We start from the raw sequence: 15,883 nt of genomic DNA, 5'->3' as shown, positions 1-15,883 counted from the left end.
GTACAGTGAGTGAGTGGAATGTAGTGAGTGGAGTTTAAGCCAAATGACCCCCTCCCCACACCCCCCAGAATAATACTTCAAATACTGACATAGTGAAATTTACATGGTCTAGAAACACTGTAACAATAATGTACTCAACAGGTATGTTGATATATATCTAATTATACAAAACGTGGTCACCTCCCTCCTGCCCCCGGCCTACTTTCCTCCCTCTAACCTCACTCTAAAATTTCCCCCAGGACAAAACCACCAGAACAACTCAAAGAAAAGAGTGGAGCAGGAGGGTGGTGGAGAGAGAGATAGCGTATCTGTCACCCTGTCCCCAAAGGCATGCAACAGAATACACACATAAACACACACATAAACACACACACACATTCACCTCCTCACACCACACAAACTGTCCCTAGAGAGGGCAACTGAGCATTTACAGTTGGCGTTCACTGTTTGAAAGGACTGATTGTTTTGAAACAGAGCTGCGAATTAATTTACCAGCTGAACAGGAAGATAAGGGAAAGAAGAGAGAAAGCGAAAGAAAGGGAAAAGAAAGCAGGTGAATGTACTCGGAGGTGGGAGGGTTTGTGTGCCCCAGTTTTCTTTGGGACGTTAGTAAACATACACCTGTCAGGCCAGACCTTGCAAACACTGTATACTAATGATTGTAACCGCAGTAAATGAAGGCTGAATGCATTTTTTGTCTTCTTGTCAACATTTATTGTGATGTTTATTTTTTAGATGTTTTAGATCTTTCTGTGAATATTTGAACATTTGTATGAAAACGAAAACTTGTATGTAAAGTATAGCTAATTTCTTTTTCTTTAATTTACAGCTGCTATATATTTGCCAAATGCTCCTGTTTTAGAAGAAGAACCTGTTTCATACATTCTGCAGTTGTCGGACAAATGTCAGAGCAAACAATGAACTTTAAGAAATAATAAATGAAGAGATGACAGCCATAATACGAATGCCAACTCCTTAAACCCTAAAGTCCTCTCCTAATGACACAACACATTTTGGTGTCTCATTAGTTACCAAATAGTTTACAGTAGTCAGGACTGAAAATAATAATTATTTTAAGTCTTGTTATTATTATCAAGTCTTTGGGGTGCAAGATTTATGCATTTCAAATTATTCATTTATACTTTACTGTATACTGTACTATAGTTTATTGAACTGTTTTGTGTCAAACGTTTCATTCATTTGTCTCAATTGAACTTTGTCTGGGACAAAGTTCTTTGGAGTTTAGAGCTCACTTAACAAGTCTGTGATTTAAGGTAAATAAATTGTTTAAGAAAGAAAGAAAGAAAGAAAGAAAGAAAGAAAGAGAGAAAGAAAGAAAGAAAAAAAAGAAAAAGGGAGGGAGGTAGAGATGATTGTGTGATGAGAAAATATGAATGGGTAAGATGAATAAACGCAGACGGTGGGTTGGAAATCTTAAAAGAAGATTAAAAGATTGTTGCCCCTCCCAAAAAGAAAACAAACAAACAAACAAACAAACAAACAAACAAAAAAACATATATCTCCAAAATTGTAACTTTACAGGAGAAGGTAAAAACGTTCTTAACCTTTAATGCAAGTTAATATAAAGAGATTTCATTGCAAGTAATTTTGGAGCATTTCTATTGGTTCACATGGTTCATCACAATGTAATTTTCCCACAATGCAAAGGGCAGCTGCTGTGTTCAAATGATGTAGAAAAATAAATGTAGAAAAAAATGGAGGTACATTTTTTTTTTTTATTTACCGTTAATGTCATATTCTACAGTGGTTGTAAGGCTGCCCTGCATTTTTGTGTTTCTCCTGTTCTAACACACCTGATGCAACCAACCTGCTAATTAACCAGGCCTTAATAAGATATAGGGGCTGAGTTAGAGCAGGGCAGAAGTCCGGAACCGGAACTATTAGTGCTAAGCCTTCCGTTTGAGCCATAAATATTTGTGATAATGCTCATTTCCCTAGGGGATTGTAGTAGTATATTAGTGCTACGCGAATGCTGATTCATATGAACATATTTTGGCCATTAAATATGGATATTTAATGCTTGTAAAAGATATTCCATATTTTGATGCTTGTAGCATACATTAATATATATTTAACCCTGTATGTTGCAGTGTTAGTTTTACTCTTTTACTAAAGAGCCCTGTCATAGAGCTGCTATTGCTGGTTTCCATTTGTTACATCTGACTGAAATGCATTCATCAGTTTACAGCTCATATTTGACATATCAGGGGGTCATTTAGTGGAGCAGTGCCTCCATGCACAGATCCACCATGCAGCTATTGTTCCATATATTTCATATATATGGCGGGCTGTGTCACTGGCAATTCTAGGACTTTTTCGAGGTGAGGCCATAATGAGGCCACAGTTCCTGTTCAGGTGCCAAATAATTGGATTCAAATTCTAAGAGCTCCATAATTACTCACAGTATCTATTTAATATATTTGTACATATTATTTTCATCATACAGATATATTATTTAGCATGGTTTACATTCGGCAGCAGACATGGTAAAATTCAATCGTGAGGCTGATAATTTCACAACTACCAAAGACAGACATGCAAACTTGTAAGCAGTGAAAAATGGCACAAGTTCAGAAACCAGTTCCTTGTACAGGGTCCAGAGTCTTGGAACATTTAGCTTAGAACATTTAGCACATCAATTTAAGACAAAAACAAAGTGGTACTTAGTTGCAAACAATATGATTTACTCATACTAGCCTTTTTGCACCCACCGTTCTAAAGCTAATAAAAGGAGATATCATATTTGTGAAAATGAAACTAACTAACCAGTAACTTTAGCTAAGTTGTTATTATTATCCAGCAGCACTCCTGAAACTCTTTCAATCTACACAATTCACATGAGTAGCATATTGACCATTCAAATCCAAGAATTTTACGGAACTGTGACAAGTTTGTCAGTGCTGTGACTGCAGGTGGTGAGTGTCTGGAAGGGGGGCACTTAAGGGACCAACTGTGGCCCCACCCTTGGATTCCCCCCGGGCTGTGTGGATTAGGTTCTGGTGCCGGGCCTGTCTAGAACTAGGCCCCACATGTCCTAGAGTGTAGTTTTTCCTCACAAAATTGATTTACCCACTGGAAATCAAAATATGGTTGGTTGATTCCTTTTTAATAGACCATTTTCACATTTTTGTATTTAGCGCAGTGGAAGTTGTCATAGTAGGGAAAACATTACAGCAGTGACAGTGTTTATAAATGAGAATACATTATTATATAATTTTTCCATGAAAGGCATTTGTTTGGTGGAGTGGATTTCATTATCAGAGACAGACAAGCTTGACAAGGGCTACAAGTTTCTCTTTGAGAATTACCTGACCAAGAAGGTACACTTAAGGATCTCATGACAAGTTATCCAACGAGGTTAGCAAAATTTTGCTGTCTAATATTTACTAGAATGTAGTCAGTGTTGCGCAGGTTGGGAATAAAGTTAACAGAGTCAGTTATAACTAATTGTCTGTTGGTCGTATTATGTGATTTAACTTTACATTTTCCCCTAGTTAATGTTAAAGTTGTTGTTAAAGTGCCTAAATTCACCAGAATATAACTCTGTACCTTTAAAATGGAACCAAATTTGAATATGTTAACATATTAAAATATTAGACAAAAATAAAATTAAATAGTTTAAAACTGTACTTTTTTGAGCAACCCATTTTTTGTGTCCATAGCCATGCCGTCAGTAGTCTACTTTTAATACCTAGTTTACTTTTAATACTCTCAACTTCTTAACGTTGTCAAGCTTGTTTATATCTGAAAATGAAAACTCCTCTGCCAAACAAACAATGTCTTTTGAGGATAAATTAGGTAAAGTCTTTAATAAGGATGTAAAAATGTATGAGTGTGAATAAACACCACCATGGTTTAATGTTTTCCCTACAATGACAATTTGTGCTGTCTCAATTACGTAAGTGTGGAAAAAGTCAATTGTTAGTCAGAGGTTAATCTGACTTGTTAGGCATTCAGTTCAGCTCCTGAAGTCCTGACCAATGAGAGACTAGACTAGACTGGCTGTATCTACCTAGAACCCATGGAGGAAAAAATCCTGATTAGGCAGTTTTCTGCTTTGCATTTCAAGATTTTAACCCTTTTGTTACCAACCAAAACTTAATAAAATAAAAAATACAACATGCTTGATGATTATAGTAAATCAAAACGAACTAAAAATTACAGATATGTATTTTTATGTCACAAATATCATTAAACCTTCTCTAAAGGCCTAAAACACCCTGAGGTTTCCCACTGGCAGAAGTACTTCAGAACTAGGGTTGAGGAACACTGTTTTTGCTTTGCTTGCTTTGACTCAGGGAAGTAGCATCAACCAATATTACAGACATATGAGGAGAGTATATGGAGTGTGATATATAAATGATCTATCTAAGAATATAAACACATAGTAATGTGGTCTGATTTCAGATGACATATTTTACAATATTGCCTAATACAACATGAAAAAAATACTGGAAGCAAAAGTTGAAGTCAGGGTAACGTGACAGAAAGTTAAGACATATTTATTCATTTATATTAATTCAGGTTTTAGCACATTCCAATTGTCAGATCCTTTATAGATACTTTAAAGATACTTTAGGAAATTACTCATCAGAATTGGATTTGTTTATTTTGGTAGGATTTGGAATAATTTTTTAGGAATAAGCCTGACTGGAAGAACTATTTATCCACCAGAGGAATACAGACAATAAAACAAACCACTGAGTTTTTTTTTTTTGTTTATATTTTTTATGATTGAAAATACTCAGAGCATGAACACATATTTCATTGAATATTTGTTTAATCCATTATAGTTGTTTTCAACAATAATCCAAATTTAGTGTAGTCAGTTTTTAATAAAAATCCAATATTCAGTCACTTCTGTGAAGAATCCAAAATCGGCTTAGTCAATAAAAAAAAAAAAAATAAAATCCAAAGTTGGTTTAGTCAATTCTAAAAAAAAATTTTTAAAAATCAGTTGTCATTTTTAAAAAATCCAAAATCAATTCAGTCAATTCTGAGAAAAAATTGAAAATCCAATCACCACCTTTAGATCACATCACATGCACTGACACATTTTACAGCCCTAGTGTGAAATATAGCTCTCAAAATTAGTCACAGGGACCAAATAATCTGTTCAAACATACTACATTACAAAAAAGCCATGCAAACTTCATATGTGAAAAAAACATGTGTTTTTGCACACTTCACATGTGTGACTTTTCTGTAAGGGCTTATTTGGGCTTTTGTCGGCTTTGATGCGAAGTGGTTTGATGCGAAATGGGTTATTTGTAGAGAAACTCACTGAGTCTGATTTATTTACGGTGGTGGTGATAAGAACCAGGGGTCCTGATGTCTAACACAAATATAGGCATTTATTTAATATCCAAAACCATCAACATACATAGAAGTCTTCTAAAGTTTTTATATGAAATGTTGATGATGGTAAAATAGTGGTAAATCTGAAAAAAAGTTTTTTTGGGGACTATTTTGCCTTAGAACACCCTTAATGTATCCTTCCACCATGAACAGATTAGAATAAATTGATTAAGATATGTTTTAGGCCAAAACTTCAAAACTACTGTAAAACAATGTCTCAGACATCAGGCTGAGTATTCATAACCATTTAATGTAATAACTGCCTGTGATGTAGCTTTTAGAGGCCTTAAACTCTTCAGACATCTAGTTCCTATCATTACCATTGCAAACAATTCTGACTTACAAAGTTTCTCTAGAATTAAGCATTTTGCACCAAACTACTCTGAATAACTTTGTTTACATCTTAACCATTTAATTATGCAGAATCTCTGAAAAATCTGTGGAGTTCCCCTTCAAGCCCAATCAGGAGTATGGAGGAACAACAAAGATGTGGATCTCCAGGAGTTGTGAACTACTGTATCAAAGATGCTTAGAATCAAATAAGAAGGCATACACTGCAGTGACTATGGTATTAGCTTGATGAAACATGATAAAACATGAGTAAAGTATGTTTAGTATATTGTATTTATGTAATTGTGTACGATTATGGGTGCTGACTAAAACACATGATAACCTCTTTTGATTTTGACACTATTCATACATGATACCAACTCTGAATACAAGACAAGAGAGGAAGAAAATAAATTACAGTAATACTTATGATAATTAAATAATATCATGATGAACAGTTTAAAACAGTCTCAGGCCTTTTTCTACATTGTTCCCTTACAAGGCAGGAAGCAGAGTCTTAATCCAACGTTTTACTGTCTGGTTTCCATCTTCAGATTAATAAAGACACAGAGAGGGGAAACAGGTAGATGACCAGACAGGTTAGTGACCTGGCAGAGGTGAAATGTATGTAAAACTGAAGTGAATACGCCTGTTATGCTGATATGTTTGGTGGTCTAAAGGCATAAGACAGGGCATAATTAATGGAGGAAGCTTATCTGGGTGGAGTAGGAAATGGGGCAGCATAAGGAAGAACTGGATAACAGAAGACTTTTTGCAGTGCTCTATCATACACACAGACACACATATTACAGAGCTAACCAAGTGAGTAAAGATTCTGGAAAATATGAATGATACAAATGATAGAGCGAAATGCTGTACACTTATATCTGCCAGCTCACGTTCAGTTTTGAACAGAATTATAAGCTTGGCTCTCAAACTTGGCATCCATTCATGAAATGGCTAACCATTTCACTTGACCGCTCCAATATTCAGACCGAATCAAGGGCTATATATTTACAACTGTGCATTGGCAGATGGCCATGGTTCTCAGTCTGGTCTTCAGGGTCCCTCAGATGGTACACATTTATGCTCCAACCCTATCTGTTGGAAGCTGAGACAGCACACATGTGGGCCATCTAGGGGGTCTTTGAGGGCCAGCTTGAGAACCACTGTACACTAAATGTTATTGTATTTAAGGAACAATTAGGTGGTTAATTACCAAATTACTGAACAACAAAAGACAATAAATGCCCAGTGAATACACAGTAAAAAACTGAATCTTATAAACTATATTGCTGGAATTTCCATGTTAAAGTGCCATTTATTACTTACTTAATCAGGCAGTGAAAATGTAAAAATGTTCAAAAGCCAAACCTAAAAAACACGAAGCTTTTACAAAAGCTAATGGTTATACAAAAATGTTTCATTTAAAAACTTTGAAAAAACTTGTGTGTTCATTAAGGGCTTGTCTGTGTCTGTGTGCAGGTGAGTCTTACTAATGTGGAAGGTGAGTTCTAAAGATCAGCCTATGGCAGTAACCAAACTAGTTTGGTGGGTGTGGCTAAAGGCTGGATGTAACTCCATGGGCGGAGTCATGGTGAAAGTATTGGTAATGTGGTTGAAGGCCAGTGGTTTGTCCCTCATGATACTGGTCATATGGTGTGAGCTCTCCCCTCTCCTTCTCTTAGACTTGCTGGACATTTTCCTGTTTCGAGTCTGAATACCTTCTTTCTTCATAGTGAGTGGACGATTCATCTGAGAAATGATCACAAACAGTCATACATATGCATATACACATTTAGTGCCAAAAGCAGAGTGAGTAGCTCAGCTGTTGCTTTGACAATTAGAAGTCCAGTTTGTGGTAAAGGTATTACAGTATTACAGGTCACTGACTCTTCTGTCAGCAGACATGTAACACACAGACAATGACACTCACATTGTGCAGTTTGTAGTAAAGGCCACAGGCATTGCAAACAGGCTCTCCATTGGCGTTACGTCTCCACAGTGTGGTAGTGGCTGTCTGGCAGTTTGCACAGCAAGTACCCGCTCGCCTGGCTGCTGACTGTAAAAACACACACACACACATATATATACAGAAAATTCACACTAATCTACATAGTTCATAGAAGACTGCTGTCTCAAGCTGTCACCTCTTTCATGTATATTTTAACCTAGTAATGGATTAATGGAAGAATTAAAAGATAAAACCAGCAGCTTTCCATTCTAATTTAACAGAATTCCTGAAATATTCCTGAAAAATGTATGCAAGTATTTTATGTAAACTATTGTTTTATGATTTTAGATGTTGTTTCTGTCTACTTCTTATATATTTCATTTAATTACCAGTTAATTTATATTTATGGATTGTATATATTATATATGTATATATGTTATATGTTTCTAACATACATAAAGGATTTGTTCAGTATTTCTCCAGAAAAACACATTTTGGTGTACGTGCAATACTGTGCAAAGTCAGATCCTTTTGTTTGATCTGTTTCCAGTCAAAACAGTAATTAAGTACAGAAAAGAAATCAGGAAACAGAAACATATAACAGAGTCTATCAAATCTTTCTAAAGAGCAGCTAAAATGGATAATGAAGATATTTCTGATGGGATTAGATATAAGACAATCCACTTGCATAAGGAAGAGGGATGAGGAATAAAATGTAAACAGAAGTTTCCTAAACTGGAGTTCAAATTAAAAAATAGAGAAAATGGGGCTCTAACAACCATGTAAGAGCTGGTAGACCACCAAAACCATCAGTATCACTATCACCTTTGAGAGAGATGAGAAAATCAGTCTCTGTTTTTGTCCATCCTCCAGAGTTAAAAAAAAACATATAGAGACTCCTAACAACTGTGCAAGATGCCAGAGCACAAACATCATAGAATTGGTTTGGAATTACTTGGATTATAAAAATCAGAGAGTGCAACCAACTTGACTGAAGACTGAACTTTAGAGTTGTTTACAAGAAAAAGCATCATTGCAGATTTCTTTGAAAAACTGAAAGCCAGTCTCCTGAACAGAATGGAAGATGTATTAAAGGTAAAAGGTGGTCACACTAAATACTGAAAAGTTTGATATTATATTTAGTTGTTGAGGCCTCCATGTGATTTTCTGCCAAAATACCAATATAGTTTTATAAAAGTAAATATATGTTTTTGGACTGTTCTTTTAAACGTCAGACTTTACCAACTGTGCCCTTCACCTGAACACTGCGGAGAGCTGCGGGCTAATAAATTAGGTTATTTGTGCTGTTCAGTCCTACTTACATTATGGCCTGTGTGAGCCTACAAGAGCCCCTCCATCTCCCCTTTCCTCCCAGCCCTTATGTTTCCCTTGCATGCTGTTTTTTTCTCTTTTGTATTCGCCTCCAGAAGTACAGCACTAAGCGATAGAAGCGTTGCTCGACTCTCTGCAGCGTTACTTTTTCCCCATCCGTATTCCGACAAGACCCGCCCCCACGCACTGGGATTGGCTGGTAGCTTCAGCCACCTGCGCTAGGACTGGTTAGTCATACTTGCAAAAAGTTCTCGGTATAACCATGAGCTACTGGCCAATCCTAACGCATAGAGATGTGAGGCGTCTGAATACGGGTGGGAAAAAACAACCCCTGAGAGGAAGCGTGTTCTCGTGGGTCCTGCTTCGCTATCGGTACCGAGCAGACATCCGGGGCCAGGAAACAAGTGGGCCGGCCCGTGTGTGTCTGCGAGAGAAGCGCAAATATACGAGCTGCAAGAGCACAGTAAAGCAGGCTGAACGCCAAGAGTCTCAGAAAACACCTGAGAGGAAAGAATGGCTGGGACTTGGACTGGGTCAGGGTGAAGCCTATAAGGAGCAACAGAATGAACAGCAGCATAAGAGGAACTTAAAGTATCACCAAAACTCTTTAGAAGGAACAGCATGTATGATAGGAACTTTCCAAGAAGCATATATTCATCTGAATGTATTAAAGTATTTTTTACATGCATAAAATAACACACACACACACACACACACACACACACATATATATATATATATATATATATATATATGTGTGTGTGTGTGTGTGTGTGTGTGTGTGTGTTATTTTATGCATGTAAAAAATACTTTAATACATTCAGATGATTCAGTAATTTCAGCTGAGCATTATTAGCCTTTTAAAAGGTCATTTTTGTGTCAAATGTAGTAAAAGAACAGCTGTGGTTTCTGACACTGTATGACATTTTGTTGTGTATTAAAATGGGGAAATATGTAAGTCAAACGTAGCAGTAGCCATCATTTGTCTATTTTGGAGGTAAGGGGGAAATAGTGTCATTTTTTTTTTTTTGCCAAACTATTAATTTAATGTTGATGTTGACTATTTAATTCTCTTTGGTCTTCATTACCTACTTTCACCCACTTCAACACATAGTAATTACAGGCCAACATGCAGAAGCCTTGATTAATCAACAGAACTGTTAGGCTATTAATAAAATGTAACGCTGTAGAGCACTCAGATTGAAAATATGCAAGGATTCAAATATTATGGGGGATATAAATGGACATAGTGTCCTAGACTTTATTAACTGCGAACAGTAAAAAATGGTTTATTAATAGTTGGCATGTTTATTATCATAGGTCGGCATTAAGTCTGTTTCAGTTCAGAATCTTATTCAGAGGTGGCCTATAATACCACAAATGCAGATGTCAATTTGATCGGCCTCTCAGGGAAGCTACTAGTGTCTGATATCTGATCAGGTTCACACTTATTGTTTCTAATTAATTCTAATTCATTACTTGCTATTTAAGCCTGTTGACACGGCCATGGAAACTCAATGGTCCATGGTTAGTAATCCTCTCTCTCTCTCTGTCTGTCTCTCTCTTCCTATTTCCTTCTCCTTCTTTTGCCCCCAATCTCTTTAACCTGCTTTTCTATCTGAGCATGTAATTCAAGTAAACGTTCATTCAGAAACCACAATGGCGGTGTAAAGCACCACTCCACAATGAAGACTCACAGTTTCTGCACTTCATCAGCCCCTTTTTAAAACTCTGACAAATGGTTCAAATGGTACTTTTCAAAATGTAATTTCTGCAGTTTAACATTAACTAGACACAAACTTAATGTTTTTTAACTAATAGAATATTTCTAGTTATATCTATTTACTGTGTTGGACTTACCAGCCGGCGTTTGGGTCTGATGAGTGGTCTGTTCTGGCCGTTCATCTTGTGGTAGAGTCCACAAGCATTACACAGGTAATGACCTGTACCGTCCCTCCGCCACAGAGGAGTGGAGGTCGCCCCGCAGTTTACACACTCCCGGCCTTCACACACACACACACACACACACACACACACACACACACACACACACACACACACACAGAAGAGATGTGATAAGTTTAGAAATCAGTAAAGGACATTAGCAAAAGAGAAGTCAGAATACTTCAGCTTTTCACTGAACTCAATGAAGCTGATTAGAGCGATCATTAAATTTAGAAGATTTGGTTGTGATGAACTGATGAAACACTTCACTTAAATCTACAGAGAGACTAACGTGTATTTTCAGTGACAAACGACAAAAAACGATTCACGCTTTTAAGGATCCTAAATCATCGCCACGCGCAATTATTCAGACGGTGTTCAGGTTAATGATGACTTTCCCACCTGTTTTCCAGAAGCCCCGCCTCCTGCGTTAGGATTGGCTGACTGTTTGGCGGACTGCTTGCGAGAGTGAACTACCAGCCAATCCAAGTGCAGGTGGCTGAAAACGGGTGGGAAAACAGCCAACGGTGACGGCTGTTCCGAAACTACTTTACAGAAAATCCAACAAACACGAGTTTTCCTCGATGTTTCGCTGGATAGTGATTTTATACATTTTTGTACAAGTTCAACACGTTTTCTTGCAGTATTTCTTCACTAATTCTTGCAGCCTCTTCTGAAACGGATCTCTTTATATTTTTGCTTCCACACATACAAAAGTAAAGAAATGTTGAGTTGAAACTCTAGCAGCAAATTAACACCGACAAAAACGCAAATTATGCTATAGCGGTGTCCGAACAGTGGTGGTGAGGTCTGAATGTTTTGCAGCGGTGTAGAGGAGAGTAGCCTAAAACATTATTGTTGTTTTAAAGTATTTGTTACTTAAATGAACTATGGCGAATGACTAGAGTAGGCTAAATGTGGCTACCAAAAAACAACTCGAGTAAAAATTCTCAGGCCAAGAAACTACGTAAGTACTGAATGTTGCAATATACATATTTTGTAAATATCCAATTTCCATTTCTATTTCCATTTCTGCTCCATTCTCTTAGCTGTACATACTGTATGTACCTCAGTGTTCCAGTACTTGATTGTATCTGTACTGTGTTGTATCTCCCATCCTTTTACTCGCAGTTTGTTTGTACACTGTTTGTGTTTATATATGTATGATGTCTTTTTCTGCATGTATTTTATTGAACTTAATTTTATGTTGAGGAATCCCTTCAGGCTTAAAAAAGATGGTTCTTCAATCGTTCTTTATTAAAAAAAAAAACAATAGAAGAACTCTTTTTGGTGCTATGTAGAGCCCTTTTCTAAAAGGTTCTATATACAACGCATTCTTTATCAATCTAAAGAAACCATTTCACGATGCAAAGAACCCTTTAATCATGCAAAGACTTCTTTGAGTGATCATGGTTCTACACAGAACCCTTTTCATTATTAAAGAACCCTTGAGGAACCATCTTTCTTTAAGTGCACATTCTGATTCTGATTGTGAGTCTGAGTAACTTAGTGAACTGCAGTTGAACTTCTTCGAGCACCCACCATCTGCACAGGGTCTGTAGTGTGTTTGGCGCTCTTCTTCTCTGTTTGGGATCCTTTTGGTCTGAAATAAATTACTGAATTCTAAAGCGAGAGGAACGAGCAGCTGAACAGTCATCAAAAAGGAAATTAGGAACTAAACGTGAATGACTGAAACGACACTGAGTAAACCGTCGATTGTTTCCTCACAAAATACGTGAGCAGAAGTGAAAATCATTTTAAAATACCCAAAATCTGCAGACTGTCCTTAAGTCCCAGAGTGGGTGAGTGAGTGAGTGAGTGAGTGAGTGTATCTAGTTCGTGGTGCCTGGCTGTGTCAGTGCTTCTCTTTATACGCACCAGGGCTCGCTCTGTGTTTGCTCTTGGCTGTTCCCGGTGGTCTCTCTGCGCTCTCTCGCGCTCCCGCCGCGCTGTAATAGGTGCACGCGCGCTCGCTCGGGCCGCAGCTCTCCGTCTCCAGGCCGTCCAACAGAGGTGTTGGGGTCGTGTCGGTGGGCGGTGTGGGGGGCAGGCGGCAGGGCTGCGGACAGGAAGCCGGGAACACCGGACACGATTTAGAGAAAGAAACGGGAGTCCAGGGAGGCGCGTGCTGGTGCGCAGGAGGAGCCGCTCTCGAGGTGTCCATCCAGGGGAAAGGTGGAGAGTGGAGGACTGGGGGTCTGTACAGGGAACCACCGGACAGTCGAGCTGGAAATACAAAGGTAATAATAAGATTATAATTAGAAAGATGAGCATTTAATGAGCTTAATTTGACATTTGTTTTCCTAAGGATTAACAGTCAAATTATGCGGACTAAAAATACACAAACATTGGACATTGAACATAAACGTTAAGATGGCACAGCAGTTTAAATATCTTATTTCTAAATATCTTGAAAAAGTAAACGGTTAAAACAACAACAGAAATACCACCACCACCACCAGCACCAACAACAACAACGACAAAAACAACAACAACAACAACAACAACAACAATAATAATAATAATAATAATAATAATAATAATAATGGCTTCGTCCATAAAATGATTTTATAGGGATTTAATGAATTTATAGGGTTTAATAACTGGCTTAAGTAAGGCTAGCTCCACTTTTGGGTTCCTTGAAATTGTAATGGTAATTGAAAAGCATATAACACAAAATAAAAGCAAAAAGCAAAAGTTCTAGCATTGTTTTAAAGTGATTGTGCGGGGTGGTCCCGATCAAAATTAGCAAGATTTTAGCAAAATTACGTCAACACAAGGACTGTTTAGAATATTTACACGGTAAGCGCAGAAAATATCATATCGCTATGTTACTGTACTGTAAGTGTCTGAGAGCGGAGCTGAGTGAGGAAACTCAGGCTACACCGTGTTAGTACAGTTAAGACTGGATTTCACTTCCACGCGCAGCTACCTACCTTGTGCGGAGCTGTAGCCCGCGCGCGCTCGACAGTGTGTCTGCGGCGCGTGCGTGTGGAAGTATGGGTTTCCCTGAGGCTCAGCGGGACTGAGGAACATGTCCAGCTCCTCTGCGGGCAGTAGGGATCCGTGCTGATCCGGGTACGCGGGGCCGTGATGTACCGCGATGGCGTGGCGCTCGGAGGGGTCCGGGCAGCCCAGCGCGCCCTGAGGATGAGGATGAGGAGGATGCGCGTGCATTATCCAGCTGGGCTCCATCCGCAGCCTAAGCACTGTAAGGCAGGTAATCGCGCGCACCCTGCACAGCTGGCGGAGGTCCTGGAAAAAAAAAAACAAAGAAGAGGACACTGTTAGGCTGTGTTCTCTGAGAATTTGCCCGGTGTTCGCGTGCCGGGCGCGTGCCTTGTGTTTCTCCTCTTGCTGTTAAGAGACGCACACGCGCGCGGGAGAGAGAGAGAGGGAAAACGAGAGAGACACTGGACAGAGGACAGAGACCGCCCTCTCCTTTCGGTAAACAAACAGCAGTCAGTCCACATGTTCGCTGCAGTTGCGTAAACCTAACTGTGCGCGTGTATGATGATAAAGTTACTATCAGAAATGAAAGCGCACCTGTACCCGCGCGCCCCGTCTCCGTGTCCAGTGAGCTGTGTGGGTGAGAGATAGAGTGACACTGTGTGTATGTGTGTCGAGCAGGGCTCAGGGTTTATGAGAGCAGGAGGGCGGGCTGCGGTCTCCGACACCGAGCACCTGCAGCCAATCACAGTCCGCCCTGAACTGCATCTGACACGTGAAGAGCCGGTGCGCGCGCGCTGGGGAGCAGCTGGTTTCACACTGAGGTTATAGTGGTGCGGGGTCCTCATATTACTGACTGTGTGGGGCAAGAGAGGCGAAGGGGCAGCTAGGGCATCCGAGGGTCATTTAAAATGGGTGGAATTTGCCTAATTAATAAATAATAATAGTGAAAACAATAAAGCCTAATAAACACCTGCTTGGCCAGTGTGTCCTCTGAAATCAGGAGCATCAATAGGGAGTTTGTCCCTCCTTTGCTGCAGTAACAGACTTTGCTGTTCTGAGAAGGTTTTACACTAGATTTTGGAGATTGCTGTGAGGATTTGATTGCATTCAGCCACACAAGCATTAATGACATCAGGTATTGATGTTAGATGATTAGTTCTGGATTACAATCATCACCCCAACTCATCCCAAAGGAACTGGATGGAGCACCACAACTCCAGAGAACACAGTCCCACTGCTCCACAGCCCAGTGCTGGGAGGCTTTGTATCCCTCTAGCCAATGCTTGGCATTGGGCATTGTGACCTTATCTAGGGCTTTACCAGCCCAGCGTGTGCAACTAAACACCTGTGTCAGCAATGGATCAACCTTAAAGTCTCTAAACTTGTTAATTAGAAGGGGTGTCTGTAATAGAAGCTATCAAATGATTAGTAGTTAAATAAATAACAGAATTGAGTTGTAAAAGGCCTACTTTTGTGGATCAGTTTTACCTGAGAGGTGATGTAATTTCATTGATTTGAATAGGGCTTAATGCATCAGTTCTGTGGTTTTGAGAGTAAGTAAAGGGTGGACCTACCTGTAGATCTTAAGAGGTTGAAATAAATGGCTATTTATATTAATATATCTGAACAAATAAACAGGGCTTTGTGACTTAAGGGGTTAGATATCTATTTATTGTGTATTTTTTGTGCCATAAGTTGATAAGCCAGTGTTTTATAATATTTAATCAAATTCACTCTAGTCTAATTTTACCCACAGCACATTTGGTAACCAAAAAGGTGAATGTCTCCATCAGGTCTACAGATTAAAGTTTTATTTCTCTGTGTCTTTGGCCACTATCTACATCTGAAAAGCTATTAGTCCAAATACAGAAGAGCTGATAATCAGAGCCCAGAGAGAGAGAGAGAGAGACAGACAGACAGACAGTGAAAGAGAGAGAGAGAGAGAGAGAGAGAGAGAAAGAGAGAGAGAGAGAGAGAGAGAGAGAGAGAGAG

General features: G+C 38.8%; 1 protein-coding gene across 1 annotated transcript; it reads right to left on the bottom strand.

Moving 5' to 3' along the window:
- Window positions 1-5,637: 5,637 nt before the first annotated feature.
- gata2b (GATA binding protein 2b) lies at window positions 5,638-14,540 on the bottom strand. The gene is made up of 6 exons (XM_036570895.1): window positions 14,486-14,540; window positions 13,876-14,194; window positions 12,818-13,165; window positions 10,856-10,998; window positions 7,646-7,771; window positions 5,638-7,464 (listed from the first exon to the last, which is right to left on the bottom strand). Exons 2-6 carry the CDS (start codon window positions 14,132-14,134, stop codon window positions 7,231-7,233), a joined length of 1,110 nt encoding a protein of 369 aa, XP_036426788.1. The 5' UTR covers window positions 14,135-14,194; window positions 14,486-14,540; the 3' UTR covers window positions 5,638-7,230.
- Window positions 14,541-15,883: the final 1,343 nt, after the last annotated feature.

The sequence above is a fragment of the Colossoma macropomum genome, unplaced genomic scaffold (genome assembly GCF_904425465.1).
Source record: "Colossoma macropomum unplaced genomic scaffold, Colossoma_macropomum, whole genome shotgun sequence".
NCBI classification, from domain to species: Eukaryota; Metazoa; Chordata; class Actinopteri; order Characiformes; family Serrasalmidae; genus Colossoma; species Colossoma macropomum.
Note: the sequence above shows the minus strand (reverse complement) of the source record. Positions and strands in the feature narration are given on the sequence as shown.

Coding starts and splice junctions, on each gene's coding strand:
- gata2b (XM_036570895.1), bottom strand. CDS start 14,134: ATGGAGCCCAGCTGGATAATGCACGCGCATCCTCCTCATCCTCATCCT. Junction 10,999..12,817: donor CAAACACAGAGCGAGCCCTG/GTGCGTATAAAG, acceptor GTGTGTGTGAAG/GCCGGGAGTGTGTAAACTGC. Junction 7,772..10,855: donor TCAGACCCAAACGCCGGCTG/GTAAGTCCAACA, acceptor GTGTTTTTACAG/TCAGCAGCCAGGCGAGCGGG.